The sequence below is a fragment of the Cariama cristata genome, unplaced genomic scaffold, assembly GCF_000690535.1.
Source record: "Cariama cristata isolate BGI_N322 unplaced genomic scaffold, ASM69053v1 scaffold3376, whole genome shotgun sequence".
NCBI classification, from domain to species: Eukaryota; Metazoa; Chordata; class Aves; order Cariamiformes; family Cariamidae; genus Cariama; species Cariama cristata.
Genome location: NW_009620203.1, coordinates 25,181 through 45,150, shown reverse-complemented (window position 1 = coordinate 45,150; position 19,970 = coordinate 25,181). Strand labels below are relative to the sequence as shown.

The 19,970-nt window shown below is 36.5% G+C and overlaps 1 protein-coding gene across 2 annotated transcripts in view; it reads right to left on the bottom strand.

Annotated features, from left to right (window-relative positions):
- Nucleotides 1-19,970, bottom strand: part of WAC (WW domain containing adaptor with coiled-coil) — a 61,178-nt gene that overhangs the window by 17,066 nt on the left and 24,142 nt on the right. Inside the window, exons 3-8 of one of the 2 annotated variants that reach the window (XM_009701521.1) lie at nt 19,726-19,841; nt 19,142-19,254; nt 17,352-17,660; nt 6,443-6,688; nt 4,223-4,345; nt 3,050-3,198 (exon numbers count right to left, since the gene is read on the bottom strand). In XM_009701521.1, the coding sequence (XP_009699823.1) occupies nt 3,050-3,198; nt 4,223-4,345; nt 6,443-6,688; nt 17,352-17,660; nt 19,142-19,254; nt 19,726-19,841 (1,056 nt within the window). The remainder of the gene's footprint in view (nt 1-3,049; nt 3,199-4,222; nt 4,346-6,442; nt 6,689-17,351; nt 17,661-19,141; nt 19,255-19,725; nt 19,842-19,970) is intronic. The other variant, XM_009701522.1, reaches the window with a different exon arrangement.

Sequence of the window (19,970 nt, the reverse complement as noted above, 5' to 3'; positions counted from 1 at the left end):
AATTTGTTACTTCTGGGACTAACATACAAACAATTCATGTTAATATTTCAACAGTTCTGTTGTTAGCACCAGATTTGAGGAACTCAAAACCCAAGAAAAGATCCTGCTGTCAAGCGTACTACTAATTATGTTTAGCTGATCTGTGAAGCTACTCAAGGTACCTAGAAAACAGAAAGCTTTTGTCTATGATATCCCAGCGTAGCAAGAGTCATAACTTCCTCAGAGGGATCAGAGTGAAAACTTGCCAATACATATAATAATGCACAACAGTCCATCAGGATTAATGGCATTCTGAAGCAAAGACATTACAGCTTGGAATGAGTAACTCGGAAATTTACTACACTTAACACTTTGATTGCAATCACATTATATGTGCTTCAAAAAATAAACCAGATGTGCAATCTCACCTCATTGTGGTACAATCTTAAGGAAAGATGAATTAAAATATAGTAATTTCAAAATGTGTCACAGTATGCTCATCAAAATACAGATGTCACCACTTTCAGAAGAACTTCTATGCATTTATCAATAAACCACACAATATCTTTCTTCGAAAATACCAGCGGTGAAATCCTGCACGCCAAGTCACTAACTATAGGCAATCACAGAGCCCTGCATATAAGTAGATTCTCATATCAGACAAAGCATAAAATAACCAACACTTTTTTTGTTGTTTTTTTTGAGGAGTGGCACTAAACTCAGATCAACTCTTCTCAAACCTGCATTTAGCCTTGAAATTTTGCTTCTACTGAAAATCTAAGGGAAGGCTTGTGTATCCAAAAGCATATTCAATTATACAGTCAGTCCACCAAGACAGACTGGACCTACTTACACCACTTGGCTTGCCTTCACTTTCTCTTAAGGCATAGTTGACTACCACACCACCTACTTGATAGGTATAACGCTGGCCTTTATACTGTGTGAAAGGCAGTGGGTTCAAGTTTGTCTGTACAGTTACAGGAAAACATCTGTAGCAGGATGATAAATACTACTAAAGAAGCTAAATTTATAAAACAATGATAAATGTCTTGGGGTGTGGAAAGCCTGCTGATCTGTCCTTTGTTCAAGTTTTCTTTCAGAAAACACTGTAGATAAAGAAAATACCAAAGCATAAAGCTTTTGCCATGTTTATAATGTAGCTGATAATCAGAACTTTATTTATAAAGATCCAGATCTCTGGGTTACAGAGACCAGAACAGATCAAATTCCAGTTACTCACAGTAAACAACTTAAGAAGATTCTTTTTCATATCCCAGGATTTGAAAGTGCCAGACATCTCCCTTCTTTGTTTCAAGTCTGCTATTTCATAATTTCGTTACTTGTCACTTAGCTATGGGTTGTGACCACATAGATTCAGGACGCACTCAAAGAGCAGAAACAAAGACAACAAGTAGGATTAGTACACACGAGGTTTTCACAATTCACTGTACCACTGTCAATCACAACAAACTGGGAGAATCACTTGGTTTTCTTTGTGCCCATGAAAAAATTCAAACGAAAGAAAAGAAGGTGTTTAGACTAGAATGAGGAACACCATCTGACCTCCTGAAGATAAGTGTTCCTTAAAGGCTTTCAAGACATGCATGGTTCTCTTCCAACCAGAAAATTGAAAGAAATATGCCTTTGCTTAGCTAAGGGGGGTGGGTGTGGGGTGGTGGACAGATTTTAAGGGGGGGGGAAAAAAAAAAAAAAAAAGAAAAGTCAAACAAGACTAGTCTCATGCCAAAGTCTCGAGTCATGCTTCTTACACTGATAAGATACTACATACACTGAGCAACATACTGATAGACTGGGTTAAAATCCAAGGGTCTCAATCTTGAAAGAAAGATCTGTACAATGAAGAGACAGGACAAGCTCCCATTGCGTGAAAACAGCAAATCTCTAAGACAGGTCCAAATCCTCCTCAATGGACTTCCATTTTTGACAGCCAGAACAACACTGTAAACCACTAAAGTGTTTTTTTTTGTTTGGTTGGTTTTTTTTAACCTTGCCTAAAAGGCACACAAGTGTTAGGCCCTGCAGCTCTACCTATCACTACAAAACTACCTTGAATGTAAAAGGTTACTTTCCACCAGAGGGTGCAAATCAATAGCTGTGCCTTCAGTCCCCTTTAGCAACAAAATCCTCCCTCATAATAGGTCCTTTAACCCAGTATCTCTTCCCACCCTTGCTCTCTAATATGAATCACAAGTCTTTAAACAAGGAAAATGAAAAACTCTTTAGGGGAAGTTCATCTTGAGTGCCTCCAATTACATCCACTTTCCTCACCTGTACACAGGAAAAAGAGTCTCTGATCTGCTGGACAGAGAAAATAAACTCACTCACTCAGCTTCAACCCTATTTATTCCTCAATATTGTCACTTGTAGGATATGGAATACGGAGCTCAGATTCTGCAAAAGGTATTTTTCCTCTAGAGTGACCCACTAGAGGGATCACACACACACACAAAAAAAAAAGGTAAAAAATACAACATTATGTTTTCTACTTCATCCTTAGGAAGACCCTTAGGAGTTTATTTGTAAGCCTCAATTAACGTTTCCTAGTCACTGATCCAATTAAGGAATTATGAATGAAAGTGGTGAGCGAGCGGGAAGGGAAAGGGACATAATGTTATTGACCTTGTAAACACCTATAACGTTTCTAAACCAAATTTGAGACTACATCAAGTCAACTTCCCCAAGAATCTCTCTCCCATTCTAAAAATCTGTTGGCTAAAGTCTAGGGAAATGTATCAGCTGTTGCCTTTGGAGTAAGTTTTTCTTTCCATTTAAATATGTTAAAATACTGATGTCTTGGTAATACCTCCAGACAGCACCTGAAGTGAGCATAAGATTCTCTTCAAGAACAGAATAGTGTACTAGAATTCCATGCTAGAGTTGTACTGCAAAAATGCAGCCAAGTAGCTGCTTCCAGTTGTTTCTGTTTCCATTGGGAAAGATAACATGCATATTTTATCACCCTACATGTAACTGCTAGCACATGGATATATATAGGTATTGCTGCCAATCGTTTCCTACTACAATATGGCATAAATCAAAAGGCACTTACCTTCTGCTGTGATGATACTGGTGGTGTGGTCATCAAAGGTTTAAGCGGAACAGTGTTAGTCTGAGGCGTACTTATTCTTGGAGATACATACGATCTTGGCGATGAGGCATCAGATGTCAAAGACATTGGAGACTGATTAGATGGCTGAGCTGTCAAGGAAAAAAAAAAGATTATTTTTAATAAAACCATATCCTATCTTAAACGTGAATTAGATCTTCTTTTGGTACTTTGGAGTATGCTGTATTAGATAATATACAAACATATTCACCTTGAGGCAGTTGGGGGAGTGAACAACTGGAACAACCAAATGTTCAATAATAATCCTAACTAAAGAATTGCATTTTCCCCAAACCCTCCACTTCTAAAACTTGAGGGGAATGGAAAAGAGAAGAAGCTATTATGCAACCGTTTTTACACATGAAGAGACTAAATTAGTTTCATTTGTGATTTCCATTTTAGAGCGCTCAACTTAACTGAAAGAATGAACAAACATTTTATCTAGAAACCTATTCATCCAATTCTAGGCATCTACCAACAGTCCCCTGCCCATGTTTTAATTACTGGTTAAAAATTAGCAGTAGCATAATACTGCCTACCTACTCAATAACACGACTGCATTTATTGTTTTGGTTTAAGTTTCTAGCTTTATTAAGTTACAAACCAGAACGTATTGAAGGTACCTAAAGGAATATCTTGCCTGGGAGCTGAAAAATACTATTTACAGAAGACTACAAAAAACCTCCACCAGATAAATTTTCTTTTAAGAATCTAAGGCCTCCCCCAAGAGTCACAGTTGCACAGTATTACAAGAAGGGTGTTCAACCAAGGAAGAGGTGTGTTTTATATTGAACATTAAAAAATGTCTAATTAAGATTTAGAATAAATTGAGAGGGTCTTGCACATATTTCACATTAGTCATATACAGTTAGTTCACATACAAATAAAACCCTGCAAGGCAAGACAGAGAAGCACATTTACTTAGTTGCATGTTAGCTTCCTGCTCCCCAAGTAACAATTTCTTATCCTGTCTTTGGGAAAAGAAGTCATTCAACATCCTTCACACCAGATGGCCAAAGATACGACAAGAGACAGCTTCTACAAGTTTCAATTGTATCAGCCTTTATAAAATGCACAATAACAATTTTACATAAGTGAAAAGAAGACTCTGAATACCTTGCGTAGACAGTTGTGCAGCTTGAGAAATTAGGGAAGTGATATTGAAAGCAGATGGTCCAGCAGTAAGAATTTTATGGAGTATAGACTGCAGAGAGGCTTGTGTCACAGCTGCTGTTAGAACTAAAAACAAACATTCTGTTTTACTGACAATTCTAGAACATCACTTTAAACTGTTCAAACTGGCTAAATACATTTAAGCCATATTTTCTTTCTGATTTTGTTCCTGTGTCCACAATAGACCAAAAAGCCACCTGAACTATTTTTCAATGACTTGAATTCAATTCACAAATGCTTGGCATGTCTAACGAAGTCCTTTATTTAGTAGTTTTATCTTTGAGACATACGCTTAAAAAAATTCTATCAGAAAATAACTTTAACTCTTCAGCTTGACCTTATGAATCAATAATAATTCTTGTAAACATAAAGAGAACATTTGTTCAATTTGTTATTTTAGTAAGCCGAATGTGTGACCTTTTTTTAAACTACAATAATTAAAAAAAAAAAAAGGCAAAAAAGCGGTATCACTTTAACTCACTAAAAGAGATGGGGGGGAGGGGTGGGGGAGAAGACTTCCTGTTCAAGGAAAAAGAAAAGATCTTCAAGTTAAAAATCCAGACAGTGTTTCCTCTTAATAAAAAAAAAAAATTCCAAACAAAAAACCCCCTAACCTTATGTGTTCTATGTTTAGCTGTCCCATTCCCCCCTCCTCCAGTAAAAAATTAATAATTTTCAACCAACTGTTTTAAAACTGCACTACACAGGAAGAGCATCTTACAGTATGAGCTGATGAGACCCAGTTTCTGAACTAATTTTTCCAAAAAGGTCTACAGGCTCTGTGGGATATTTCCTGAACATACACTACCCATGCACAAATTTGAAAAAACTGACTCACCAGCACAAACACAGAATAACTCTGCATCACGTGCGCAGTAAGCGCAGTCCTGCTGCGCACAGTGAGGTCACAATGCTCACGTGTCTCTGCCAGCCAGGCTCTCGTGCCATCAGAACAATTATAAACACTCTTGTTCCAAGACAGAACTGCTGCTCAGGTATGGCAAGAGAAGATGACTAGGAATTTTAATTGGCAGCTTTCTAATAAAACACAGTTGGAGTCTTGATTGGACTTTTCATTTTGTAGCACAATGAACCAGGAGACTCCTACTTTTTTAGCCCAACCTAGTGCACTACAGTCTTAAAAGCTTCTCCCTGCACAGGATAAAACCCCCAATAACCTACTCACCTATTAGTACCGAATGAAGCCATAATATTTGCTGATTAAAAGGAAGTCAGTTGACAGCTTTTCCTTATAAACAACCCTAACATACATAACAGTAAAATTTTACTGTTATTTTGACTTTCACAGTTTGCAGTTCTTAAAAGTTAAAGATACCAAACTCTGAGCATTACACGTAAATGTTTTGTTTCCTATTTAAATCGGTGATCAGTGTGCAAGAAGTTCAAAGAAGCAAACAAAAAAATCCCACACCACTTTCTTCATCAGTGACCTACCATATGCAGACACCACATTAGATAAAACTCCATTCAAAAATGCATCAACTCTACCCTTTCTTGCAGCAAAAGGCATTATAGCTAGTCCTAAACTTTCTTCTAATAAACTAGGCCAATGTGACAAAAACCAAAGGAATATACTGATTACATGCACAAAATTAAACTTGCTAGCAAAATTACTAATACACAGTCTTTGTGCAGGGAAGCTAACATGTTCTGCTAAAGAAGAATAGTGGATAGGCAATAAGATTCAAGAATCCCTAGAAGTTTCAGTATTTGCAAACACATATTATTAGAATAGCAGCACAAACTACAGAAAACAAGAACATTGCATGAAACAAGAGAACAAAATGCTCTAACTAAATTTTGTGCAACAGATGAATGCTGATACAGCGATTAAGTCACCAGTCTCAATTAGACCATACATGTACATCAGCATTTATTAGCTTAACAACCTTTAACATTACTTGGCTAAATTAAAAATGTTTCACAGAACCCCCCCCCCCACTCCCCCCATAAAAACCAACAACACCACACACACACAAAAAAAATAATCAAACAAAAACCCACAAACAATCCCCACTTTATCTAGGGATTCATTTATTCACTTTTCATTTAAAGTAAGGCTTGCATTTACCACAGCTTAGTATCCAATAATATACTAATGCGTGTAACTAAGAGATTACATCAACTTTAAAGAATCCTTACCTTCATTGATTTTGGATATATCTACACTAGAATTATTAAGCTGCAGGGTGGCTTGCAGAGCAGGCAGCAGCTGTCGAAGGAGATTTGGGTCCTGAAGTAACGGGGGAATTGGTGATTGTGGGACAGGTGAGACAGGAACTGTAGGAGCAGATGAAGCAGGCGCAGAAGTTGGATTCAGTCCAGAAGCAGAAGATGTAGAAGGAGTTGTGCAAGAATGGGATACAGACTTGTCCACAGATGCAGACTCTGAACAGAAGACAGACAGTAATTTTCATTTTCCCCAATAAAACCTGACAACTTCTAACTAGTACAATATTCATATGAAATTCAGAAGATCAAATGCTTAACTATGATTATAAGAAGTCCCCCCATGAATGTAACAAAAACTGAAAATGTTTGATATCTAGTGTAATTTATGCTATCGAACCTAATATTTCTTAGGAAGACACACACACACAAAAAAAAACTTTTCCACTTCAAGATACTGGACTGAAAGCTGCCATTATTACAAATGGGAATTTTTCCCCTCTAATTTTTAGGACAAATGTGGGCCAAAAAATCCTTACTGATTTTTTCTTTTACTGTGCATATACCCATATTCTATGTTTTACTCATGACTCCAGTCTTTCTTTGGAAAATATACTATGAACCTTATAGCCCATGGACTTTATAGGTCAATATGTCAAATCTGAGAGGAGGGTATAAGCCACATTTTATTCACTCAGATACTAGACTACAGGAAGCTACAAAATAAAGATGAATGCTATTACACACAGTCCAGATACATTGCTTAGGATTCACAGACAGGATAATGAGCTGTACTAGAAATATAAAACAAGAGCTGTTATCCCCACAGCAGAGTGGAAAAACATCTAAAAGTGTATCTGCCCATAATTAATTTCAAATTTATCAGCTTCTCCTGAAGCATCAGAACCTATATCCTTTTTTTTATTAATCTCATTTTAGTGAATATCAACATTTATTATCCACAGAAATGCTTAGTACTTAAATTCAATTATACTGTATGGCAATTTGTTCTAATTAATGTGAGTTATTTAATTAATTTTAAATTTGACTTCCAGTTAACACAGAATTTTCTCCTCCATTCCAGTAGTGTGAGAAATTCCTGCACTTAAAGTATTTTCATTTACTACAGGTCTACCATCAGTCACTTCAAATAGCCTTCCTTTAAGAAGCCTGGACCACTATATTTCAATTTTAGCTTCCTCTTCTCTCATCTCCATTAAACCCATCAGAGACCCTCTGCCCTCAAATTCAGTCAAGACTAATGCCTCAATAGTACCGAACAGGTTGGATGAAGAGTGGAAAGATGGATATGGATCCAGGATGCTTCCCCATAATATTGAATACCTGGATTTTAAACCCACCTCAAACTGGGCAGAGAATGTTAACCTGGATATTCTACATTTCAGGGAAAAATCCAAATGAAAGCTAAAATGATTGGCTGACAAATTCTTTTTCTCTAAAGGTGTGTTTGGTTTTGGGGTTGGGTTTTTTTTTTGGAGAGATGGTCAAGGTAAGAAGAGGCTGACTTTTAGTAAAGAAGAAAAATGAAAAGTTCTTGTTTTCTTTTACTACATAAGAATAAAATGTTACAAAATTTCTAAAAGCTTTTGTTTTCTGTCAGTCTTAATTGCAACTTTTGAAACTAACTGGGAGAAGAACACTAATAAAAATTAAAAAAATGACTGAACTGAGTATTAATACGTAAATCAAATGAGACTAGATATCTCAGTGAAAAGAAAGGGGGCTTCTGCTTCCATGCAGTTACAGTAGAAATAGTTCATAATAGGTCGTAAATACTCAAGAAAAACCAACTCTCCCAGTCAAAGTAGCTGAGAAATCTAAACAAGAAAACAAACCAAGCCACTGAAGAATCCAAATTTGACAGCTTGCAATGATGCAGCAGGCAGGGCACACAGACATATTTTGATGTTTCAGGCAAACTTCTAAAAAAGAGGCGGCCCAGTTACAAGCTCCTCAGGACAAGGGTTGGTTTTCAATGTATCTGTAAAGGGACCTGGTCATTTGGCCAGGAGCTTTCATAAAAAGAATTTACAAAGGGACAACAAGTGCTACAAAGACTGAACATGAAAAAACACAGTTACAAAATTTTTATGTGGTTTTCAGTAACATGTGACTAGGACAGCTGATTAGGTATTAGCTCTCCTTAAAACAGTAAGTCATTAGTAAAAGTCCTTGTTATAGAAGTATTACATACAAAATCTTAAGTTATGGTGTTCAAAGTAAACTTAAGACAACTGCAAGTCAAGACACATCAAGCAAACAAGAATCTTATCATACTAAACAAAAACATGTAAAGTTTAAACTGAACTTAGATCTGTCACAGTCCAAATAAGGACAACGAGATACACTAGCAGACAAAAGCAAGGGAATTAAGCACAATGGGGCATGTTAGTACTTATATGTATAAGTGTCCTATCCTAGTTTAGAGAATCTTACAAAAAAACCCAAACAAACGAACAAACCAATAAAACACCCTAATTCAAAAATGAACAAAACAAAACAAAAAAATACTAACCAACTGCCAGCACTAATTTCAAAACATACTTGACACAGTTAGGCTTGTCTTCACAGTTAGATTGAGTTATTTTAAGTAAAGAAGAAACTCACTACAATATTATTAATTCACATAAGCAATACCTGAGCTTCACCTGAGCTACACCACTATACCAAACAGCTGGAGTTATTTTTCACCTATGTTGCAGTTTTGAGCACAAAATAAACTGAATCAAAGGCAAACTCATGCTAACAATGCAGTGAAGACAAACCTTAAGACCAGTTCTGGGTATTCACTAATTTCTTGAATAAAAGGACTCACAGTATGTCATACAAAACCATTGAATTCCAAGAGGTCTGTAAAAAGTTTGGGTGAGTTTCTCTGCTATAAAAATGCGAACTGAATTGAATCATCCCAACACAGTCCAGTTATTTCTTTTACACAATATGGAGACACTATTCTGTAGCTGTATTGTTGCAGGTATATTTAAGTATGTGTTAAAATATACCCGTGAAAGATATTTTTTGTACAATCACCCAGATTAAACACCTAAAGAAAATTATATGAAAAAAGGATGGCGTCTAACGCTAGCATTCCGATCTTTTGAGATGGTTAACATTACAAAACCAACAACAGTTCAAATGTTACAAAAGAATACCTCTCTATGATTATGACTATCTACATGTACATCATATTATAATTTATTTAACACCATAGAGGATGTAGAGTACAATGAATGCTCACAGCATCACTGCACTTCACAAATTAAGTAATTTCAGTTATTCATAGTGAAATAAAGGGTATAAAACTGTTTCCGCTAAAAAAAAAAGTAAACTTTTTTGTGGAAACACAACTATTTCTTGTTTATATTAAGTAGTCTAAACAGATATTTTCTTCTCTACAAAGCGAAATTCCTTTGTGACAAAAACAAACATGCTAAAAAATATAGGCTACAGATTAGTTCCGTATAATCACAACTTTCATTACCTTGTTTTAAACCAACCTATCTTACACTCTGTGGCTTCCAGACTGAATGCTTGATTTCACAGAAATAAATCCAAGAAATACTGCTGATAAAACAAAGCCTCTAAATATTTACACATCCATTTTTCTATAAAATAATTACAAAGGTTTAAAAATGGTTTCATTTATGATGCTATACAGAGCTTGTGAGTTTTGCCCTTCAAGTTACCACAACTAGTCAAAATCCCTCAAGATGAAATATTTGTTTCACAAAAATCCTCAGTATCACTCACTGGAGTGTGTGCGTTTCCCTTGCTTTTTCCACAAATAGAAGCAGAAACTTCTCACTCCCTCCTTTTCCTCTCTAATGCACCCTTTCTGATCTGCTTTGACAGACTGTTTCATTGTATGTTTTGCCACACAGTTGAGTTTACTTGTCAACATTTAAACACTATTTCCTAGTTTCTAAAACATTTACTAGGATTTTAAAAAAATGCTTAGTTAGAATTATACCGTCCTGTAATTCTTAAATGCATGTGAAGCCTTAATTGTCAGGAAACACAGTCAAAATGAACACATCATACTGAGAAAAGTTAAATATCTTTACAAATTAAGTCCTTTAGTTTTACAACTCGGATACACTGGTCTCCACACCTGTGTCAACACAAGTTCATATTCATTAACAAGCTATGTACAGTATTATCGCAAAATAAGGCTTTGGATTACACGGCAGTCATTCATAAACCTAATTTGAACCATTAATACATCAATCAGACTAATCTTGAACCTATAATTGGCATTTTACCAACAGAAAATGCAAATTTGTTCTGTGTCTTATATTAAAAAAAAATTCTTAAAAGAAAATATTACCTATGCTGCAAGGCCTGTAAAAGTGATAGATGAAGACTGAAGTCGCCTGCTATCGGACAGGGCAACTCTGCAGCCTCTTCACTGTCAACACCAATTTCCATACAAATGCTATGCAAATGACTCCTCAACCTCACATAAAGTTTCAGCTATTATCACAAAAAGTCCCAAGGAAAATTTCTTAAATAATAATTTCAAAAAAATAAATTAACACCAAAAGCAGAACATAGCCCAGTGCAATCTTCTGAACTGTTGAAAACTTTGTTAATTAAAATTTACATTTTAGCTCTTCCTCTGAATAAATAAAAAATAAGACTATTTCTTAAAGAGAAGTGTGACCAGCAGGTTGAGGGAGGGGATTCTCCCCCTCTACTCTGCTCTGGTGAGACCCCCCCTGCAGTACTGCCTTCAGCTCTGGGGCCCCCAACACAAGAAGGACATGGACCTGTTGGAGCGAGTCTAGAGGGGAGGGCCATGAAGATGGTCAGATGGCTGGAGCACCTCTCCTCTGAAGACAGGCTGAGAGAGTTGGGGTTGTTCAGCCTGGAGAAGAAAAGGCTCTGGGGAGACCTTAGAGCAGCCTTCCAGTACCTAAAAGGGGCCTAAAAGAAAGCTGGGGAGGGATTTTTCACAAGGGCCTGTAGTGACAGGACAAGGGAGAATGACTTTAAACTGGAAGAGGGTAGATTTAGATTAGGTATTAGGAAGAAATTCTTCACCGTGAGGGTGGTGAGGCACTGGAACAGGTTGCCCAAAGAAGCTGTGGATGTCCCATCCCTGGAATTGTGCAAGGTCAGGTTGGATGGGGCTTTGAGCAACCTGGTCTAGTGGAAGGTGTCGCTGCCCGTGGCAGGGGGGCTGGAACTAGATGATCTTTTAGGTCCCTTCCAACCCAAACCATTCTATGAGTCTATGATTATTTTTTAATTTTTGTGTTATTTTAAAAATATGACTTTGCACAACTTTTTCCATGATAAGCTAAGCCCATTAAAGTTTCAATTTCTGCAGCTTTTAAGAAAACTTCTAAAAAAAATTTATTCACTTTGTTGCAACAATATGAAAATACAGCATGCTTTCTGACAATCATGTAAAGAAGCTAATTAGATGCAGCCTACATACAGCACTAAACAAGTTTCTGGACTGTCAACTTTAATCATGTGGAAAAAGAAACAGGCGAGAAATAAAGCCATCCAAAAAAAAAAAAATAATTGGAAAACAAAGTAATCAGATGGCAAACAAAACCAACTAGATGTGGAGGTTAACTTAATGTGAAGAACTATTAATAGGTTTTACATTAAAATGGAGCAGGAAAAAACCTTTTCATAATGAAACTAATTTTTGAAGACCACAATGATTAGAAAAGATCTTTCTATTCATACCTACTCTGCCGGAGTGTGACTTGCAATCACATCTTTTGGACAAAAAGGAGAAAAGTCCAAGTTATCAGTCAGTATTCTCTATGACAAGAACCTGTATGACAAAGGTGTATCTTTGTTGTAGGTTTTGCAAAAAGGTATCTGAACTGAAGTAAACTGGAAGCTATCGCTTGCCCCAGAAACATCATGTCAAGTCAGAATGGGAACATTACACTCCCTATTTCCAAGCAGTGTGAATTTTTTAGTAACAAGGTCAAGTAATCCTTTCAGAAAAAACACTACAGATCATTTTCAGCAGTTGTGCCACAATGTTCTTCAATTACAACCCAGAAACAAGAAGGCAAACGCTTAGCCTCTCACAGTTTGAGGCAGTATATTAAAATGCTTCGTAACCTTGCTGTTGCCAATCTCTGCCCCTTATGACAAGAACCTTTGCTCTTAAGCAAACATCTGATCCACTACTGAATGTCTTTCTGAAAGGCCTAGTATGTTACAGTTAAAGTTATTCAGACTACCTTTAATGCAGGGGGGTGAAAAACTAAGTCTTTCGACTGTTCAGCTACTCTGTTTCAATGAAGAGCTCTTGACATCAACACTCCCACACCTCTGTTGTGCTTCAGTCACCCCGTTCCACCTGCTGCAGTCCTTTAGGTACCTGTTCCTAGTACTTGCTCACTCCCTCACCCATGGCATGCGGAGTTAACTCAGGCATGTTAGTGTGACAGCGAAGTGAGTGGGGAAAAAAAGAAACAAAAAGAGGAAATGCATTTTTTGTGCAATAACTTCCTTCACAGTCCTTCTGACAACTACGATGCTAGGACTCCCTATGCAACGAGTAGCTTTAAAATACTGCTATGTATAGCTTGCTCTTACCCTGCCACATATATGGACAGCTGATTTATTTCAACAAAGATTCTTTTTAATGACACGGAAATTACCCACTCCTGTTGACTAGATAATTCTCAAATTATCAATGTGACCCTTTGAGTGTTCCAATAGCTTTCACTGCTGATGAAATCTTTTTATGCCATTTGAAACAAAACTAATGCATTCAAAGTCCTTCAGATTCAACACTACAATGTTACCCAATCACTCCATTGTGAGCTTGAGCTGTGCCTTTGCTCTGCTAGCAAGTCATGCATGTGCACTCTCACAGTGTACTCTCTGTGGGAGATTAATGTAATTTTGCATTACAAAAATTTTCAGAAATTCAATGCCTTATTGCCTCATAAACTTCACCTCTGCTATACTGATTAAACAACTACCACCTAGAACAGCTAACTGAACTGCTTGATTTACTGCTGATGATTAAGAATGACAACACACACATCTGTGCTGAAGTACCTTAAGTGTATAGTCCACCACCAAGAGGTAAAAGCCACTTTTACCTCTTCTACATAGTTCAGTTCTGATCTACTAAGAACCTTAAGTCACAGGAAACTCTATAAATATTTAAAAGCAATGCATTTTGTAAACACATTTGTCCAAATGAAACTATGGCAACAACAGTAACTGGGTTCTCAAATACACTCAAATTACCTAAAACACAAAAAATCCCGTATTTTTCTCACTTTGATTGCTCCAGTCTTAAAACTGAATTTTCGTTTTTTATCTCTGGTGCCAAAATAAACATAACAGCAACGCTCAGCAAACAAGTATAAAGTACTGGAAGAAACCTCTAACAGTCTCACTAGTGTAATTTTTTCTAACCACTGTATGAATTGAGTAATATACTTAAACTGCAAAACTCAGCCAAAGAAGATGCAACGATACCAGGAGCAATGTTAATAACTGACTGCTAAAGACAAGCAAGAGTTACAAGTAAGAAAACCACAGGAGTGAGAAAAGGATGAGGAAGAAGCTCAGCTGCCACTGACCAGCCACTTTAATCTGTCAGCATCAGGGTCATAGCCCACCCAGCATTGTACTGGCCAGCTTGCTGAGTTCTCTCAGAAAAATTTGAGAGTATTGCTGCACTAGAAACAGAAGTCCTGCCTGATGGGACTTGCATGAAAGCTGTGAGAAGAAGTATCCTACAGACAGACATACTGTTAAGATACAGACAATACAACATTTCATTCAGTAACTGAATTAGAAATAGGAAAATGTGATGTGCCCTACAGATAAAGCAGCTGAAAAGTAGGAAAAGCAACCCCACACTTTACCTGCATAAAGCACTCACAGTGAGCACAAACAGAAGCAGCAGATTCTGACTGGAACATTCAAACCAAAGGGTAGAGGTCAAATAGTTCCCCAGGAACTCTCCACTACTGCCAGCCATTGAGGGCAGAGGACTACTGCTAACAGCTGAGCTATAGTTCAGCCAGGGATTTTATTCAATCTCCTTGCGGGACTACAACATACCCCTGCAGCAAAAGAGATTGAGCTGAAAAAAGTGGTGTTGTTGGTTTTTGTGTTTTTTTGTTGTTTTGTTGTTCATAACTATTACTACATTAAAAAATACACACTAAGAACAGAACTATTAAAACAATGGTACATATATACTGGCATAAGGCTACCAGCAACACATTGACAATAAGCAAGAACTCATTTAGGCAAGGACTACTGCACATATTATTCAGTCATTTGGACCAAGCTATTTTTACAAGCAAAAAATACAGCTTTATCTCTTCTTAGAAAGAGAGAGGGACAGCACAGCTAGCAAACAGAAAAAGAGCAAAGGCTGTTTGCTTTACTAGTGTAAAACCAAACCTCTCAGACTATTTTCTGATTCTACAAGGATATTTTCAGAAGATTGCTTCAACCCAGTGTCTCAGGAAGATTTTTTTTTTTTCATTTTGTTTAACAGCTACTAACAAATACTTTAAAAACTGCATACCCATAGTACTATAGGTTCACAGTCACCTCTGGGAGAACGAGCAACAGATGCAAACAATCCAAAACCAACCCAATGTACAGCACTGTTTCCTCCCTTCTTTTAAATTTAAATATGTAAAATGCTACAGAAATTTTACTGGTCATATTTTTTTTAAAAAAAAAAGGAAAGAAAGTCCAACATGCACAAAAAAATAGAAAAAGGCAAGACGACAACATATTCTTTGAATGATCTCTTATCATGATATAAGCTGCACTGAATTTTTCTGTTTCTGTAAGAATAGAGGCAAATTCAAGCAACACGTGAAAACTCACATTTTCTGGAGTATTTCAAGCCTAACATTCATCTATTCTAATTCTTCAATTCCTTACTAACTTTCTGTAATTCATCCTGTGTGAAGCTCAGTATTATATTTACTTACAATGAAGTGCCATGAAACACTTATATCAATAAGGGATGAGTATTACAGAGAATCTATCCATTTAACCCATGTAAAATTAAAAAAAAACCCACTACATAGGAACACAGAAATTAAGTAATTATTTAATATGGAACCGTCCATGATAACACAGATTCTAAAGTAGGATTTGTAGTGTCAAGACCGCCCTGTGCGATCCTTTTCACTACTCATACCCAACTGTATGTTCTCAAATGAATGTTCTATGTAAGAAATACTAGAACTCCCTGCCAACATTTGTAGCAGTTGTCACAATTGGAAATTCCTTCAACTGCAGGAAGATTCAGCTGCTCAATTTAACTGGAAGCAACTAATAATGGTATGCAGTAAAGCAGGGAAAGAATATCCAGTTTGAAGTCTGATCACACACCAAACAGGAATCAAGTACATGCCAGAATGGAGTAATACTAAGGGTTTTCTTTAAGTATATTTTAAAGATAGTAATGAAAATAGAGAGGATACACTAAAGGAGATAACACTTGACATGGATGTTTTGCAGTGTCAGGTTTAAAAGTGCGTGAAACTGCAATCAAAACAAAGGCTGAACTGAAGCAGGTAACTATAGTATTCAGTACAAGAACACACATAAAACTAGTACACCTAACTTCTTGCTTTACTGTGTTGAACAGAAAAAGGCTTCCGGAAAATCATCTGTTCCTCTGTAGTTTATAGTCAACATTCATGTACCACGCCATGTAAAAATTGCACAAGTCTCAAGAAAAACATACAAAATGTCTTTACATGCATGGTTTTCTTAACATTGCAGTATTTGTCAATGTATGCTATTGTTTGAATATTTTGGATGGCCAGGTGCACCTATGGATGGAATTCTTTATTAAAGAAAACTGCAAGGCAGGAAAGTAAACACAGAGTACAAGACCAATGTCAGACCAGAGTCTTTTTTGGTCTTATTTTCAGCACTGCACTATTCTTCTGTAACTAGACAGACTGGCAAATATCAACAGAGCAATAAGCCATCTTTCAAAAAATAATTCAGTGTCATACTAATTATGCAATATTTTAAATTAAAACCAGACACATTTATCCAAAATTACTTTTTCCCCCCTCCCAAAACCCCCAAAATAGAATATTTCCTACACAATGTTACTAAGAACTCAACTATCCCAAAGTATCACACTATCACTAATAATACACATTTCATTCTCACAATCTTCTTGAGCTCTTCTTCCCTAATAATGAAGCAAATCCAACTAAAATACAGACTTTTCAAGGGTCACAAACAACGCACAGTAAACTCCTGATCTTCACTTGACAACTATAAATGTTTCTGGTACGTACTGTACAGAAATACAAACTTTCAGCAGCTTTAGAACTGAAGAACCAGCATATCACAAGGCAGAGATCAAAACAAAGGAGTAGCTGCTACAGACATGAAGAAAACGGTGTTGCATTCTGTAAGAATTGTACTTGTGTTTATTGAAAAGCTTGACACTTTCAAGCATTCCAAACAGTAACAGCAGTTCATATAACATAATGGTCCAAAATGATTTTTCAATGGTGTAACCACATCTATGCTAAGGACTCAATGGCAAAGATCCAAAATAACATGAGAGAGAACAAAAATTAAAATATGTCTTACTAAAATACATCTTTCAAATTATCATTTGAAATTATTATTTGCAGACTAAGCCAGTGAACAGCAAATATCGCAGTGTCAATTTGAAGTTGTGTAAGACACAGAAAATGTGGTTTAAGTGGACATAAACACATCAAAACAGTAATCGGGTTCTAAGCACACACAATCAACAGGAAAAATCTCTTTAAACTCTACAACTAACATACTTTGAACAAGCAATGCAAATGCAATCCATCATCTTCAATACTAGAAGGAATTTCATTAGACATACCTTTTCTCTCTGTTTTCTGTGCAGGGATGGAAGATGTGGATGTAGGCAGTTTTGATAAAGTAGATGCTCCATTAGCATCAAAGGATTTCTTTGGCTGGTGATCAGATTGTAGAGAAAATGGACTAGGAGGAACAGTGCTTGGGGTAGCAGTTGGATGAACCACTGGTTTGATGGGATGCTGTACTGGAGTAGAACTACTGTGAGTCTCTGCTCTTGGCAGTCTGTAGTCTCTGTCATTGTGCCTGCTTGTTTGAGATAAAATATTCTGTGGGAGTATACTACTGGTGTCGCTGGAATGCTTGTCTTCCACTTTTTTTTCAGGATTCCCCAAGTAACGTTGCAATAAGAAAAAAAGATTAAATTAGAAACTTGTCTAAGATTGCAGTGACTGATTAATACAGCTGCACATCAACAACTAGAGCTGATTGAACTTCTTATGATTAAAAAAAGCCTCAAGCAGATCAGCATCAAAAAAGGCAAAATTTAATTCTACTCACTGACAAAATGCATTTTCTCTGACCTTTGCTTGATTCAGAGTTCCGGTTAAGCACTGTGTTTTGACGCAAGGCTGCTTTATAAAGAGTGTTACAGTCAAGTTAACTTTAGAAGTCTCCTAAAAAAAAATCTAAATCAAAATCTATTATTTCCATCTTCTATCTAGTGTGAAGAGATAACTCATGCCATTTTTCTTTTGTTCATTGAAAATCCTGAACATCGAGTATAATTTAATAGTTTCAAATCCTAGCCTTCAAAGAATTCCACTTCAAGTCACTTGAGTACTACTACAAAGAATTTACTTTCAGTTGAATTCATTCAAGAAGACTATATATTAAACGAGTGACTAATCTGCATTTGTCACATGATCATAGATTTCAAAATATGCTACATGGGGAACATACCAAGCAAATACAGAGTAATTCTTTTTATCGATTCCTAGATTTGCACCTATTACAAAGCAAACAGTTACTCCAATGTGCATTTCTGCTACTTTTTTGTAGCATACAGTATGTTTTAACATATGCAGTATGTTTCAGCATACACAGAAAAACAGCCCTTTATACGTCTCTGCCTTGTCAAGTCATAAGAAAGGGGCGGTATGGGGGAGACTAATACTGTCGCTTCTACTTTTAAATCATCCTGAGATCTATGCTACAAATTCATGCAAACTACATCAGCATACAGAAAGAATCTCACAGCACCACCATCTCCCAGAAAAAATTGACAAAGATTAAAGCTAGGTACCAGGAAAAAAAAATTCCAAGTAACAGAAATTCATAGTCCAGGAGAAGTTTTGCTAAGAGTATTGGCATGGTAAAAATATGCTTTCAATAATGTACACAAGCCTCTAAAAACCCTGATATTGTAATTCATTAGTTTATTATTTTCAGATGTGAAGTCAAGGTTTTAGAAGAGACTTCTGCATCTCTATTTTTAAGCTCAGAATATGACATTGACAGGTCCCAGTGATCATGACAGTCTAACTATACCATAAACCATGCAAGTTGTTTCAATAACTACCTATAAAGATAATTAAATTAGGCAGTAAAAGCTACAAAAAGGAGGAGTACTGTGAAAAGCATTAAGCAAGTGTTGTACTAGTAAAGCCTCAAAGTTATTTTAAGAAACAACATTTGGGAGAGCTGTCTGTGCTATCTGCTTTAGCCTTTTTAAATAAAAAGGTGAGAAAAAACAGCTAAGGAAAGGGATTTTTTTTTTTATTTTTTAAGTTTGGAAAAGAAAACAGTAATGCAAACAAGGCAAGAATAAATTACTGTAAAAAAACCACATACTTCCACCGGCAAACCCACTGGCGGCTGTTGCCTGCATCACCTCTCTTCTGTAATCCCTATCTTTTGGAAAACTGTTAACTGACATTTTGCTTGCTTCTTTTTGTCTCTGCTCTCTGAAGAAAAGAAAACACAAGTTAAGTAAGAACTTACATCATCTAATAATATAACACTTTCTACAGGTGAAGTTACATGAAGTGAATTAAATGATCCTAAGAGCTTGCTGCTACAGATGGGATAGGCTAACTCCAACCACTCACAGCTTCCTTACACCAGTGCTTGTTGAAGCCCTCAATATACCAGTTCAGCTCACTAACACCGCAAAAAAAGAAAAATCCCCAAACCTAAACCAAAAGAAAGCCCACCACTCCACCAAAAAACAAAAATCCAAACCAACCACACTTCCTCCTCCCACTCTGGAACATCAAGGGATAAAATAGGTGCCAGCGGTCATGGTAAAGGTAGGAACATGGTAGACTTGGACCACAGTCTTTCATAGCAGTAATCTAGTAGATAAGCTCAACTGCTCTTAAATGATGTTAAGAGTATTTGTTCTTTATACAATGAAAACAGACACACACATATACCTTTCCAGCCACTCTTTTGGTTTTTCCCATTGTGAAACTTCTGTTCGGCAGTTGTAGTAGTATTTTTTGCCTGAAGAGCTGATGTGTTCAGACCAATCATCCGCAGAATCGTAAGCCTTTGAAATACAAACCGTGTTGCACAAAAGACTACTTGAGAGTTTTAATATAAAAATTTAAAATCTTCCACCATTTTTAACTACAGAGTGTCCCCATATGCACCAATATCACTGCTTTCCATTTACACC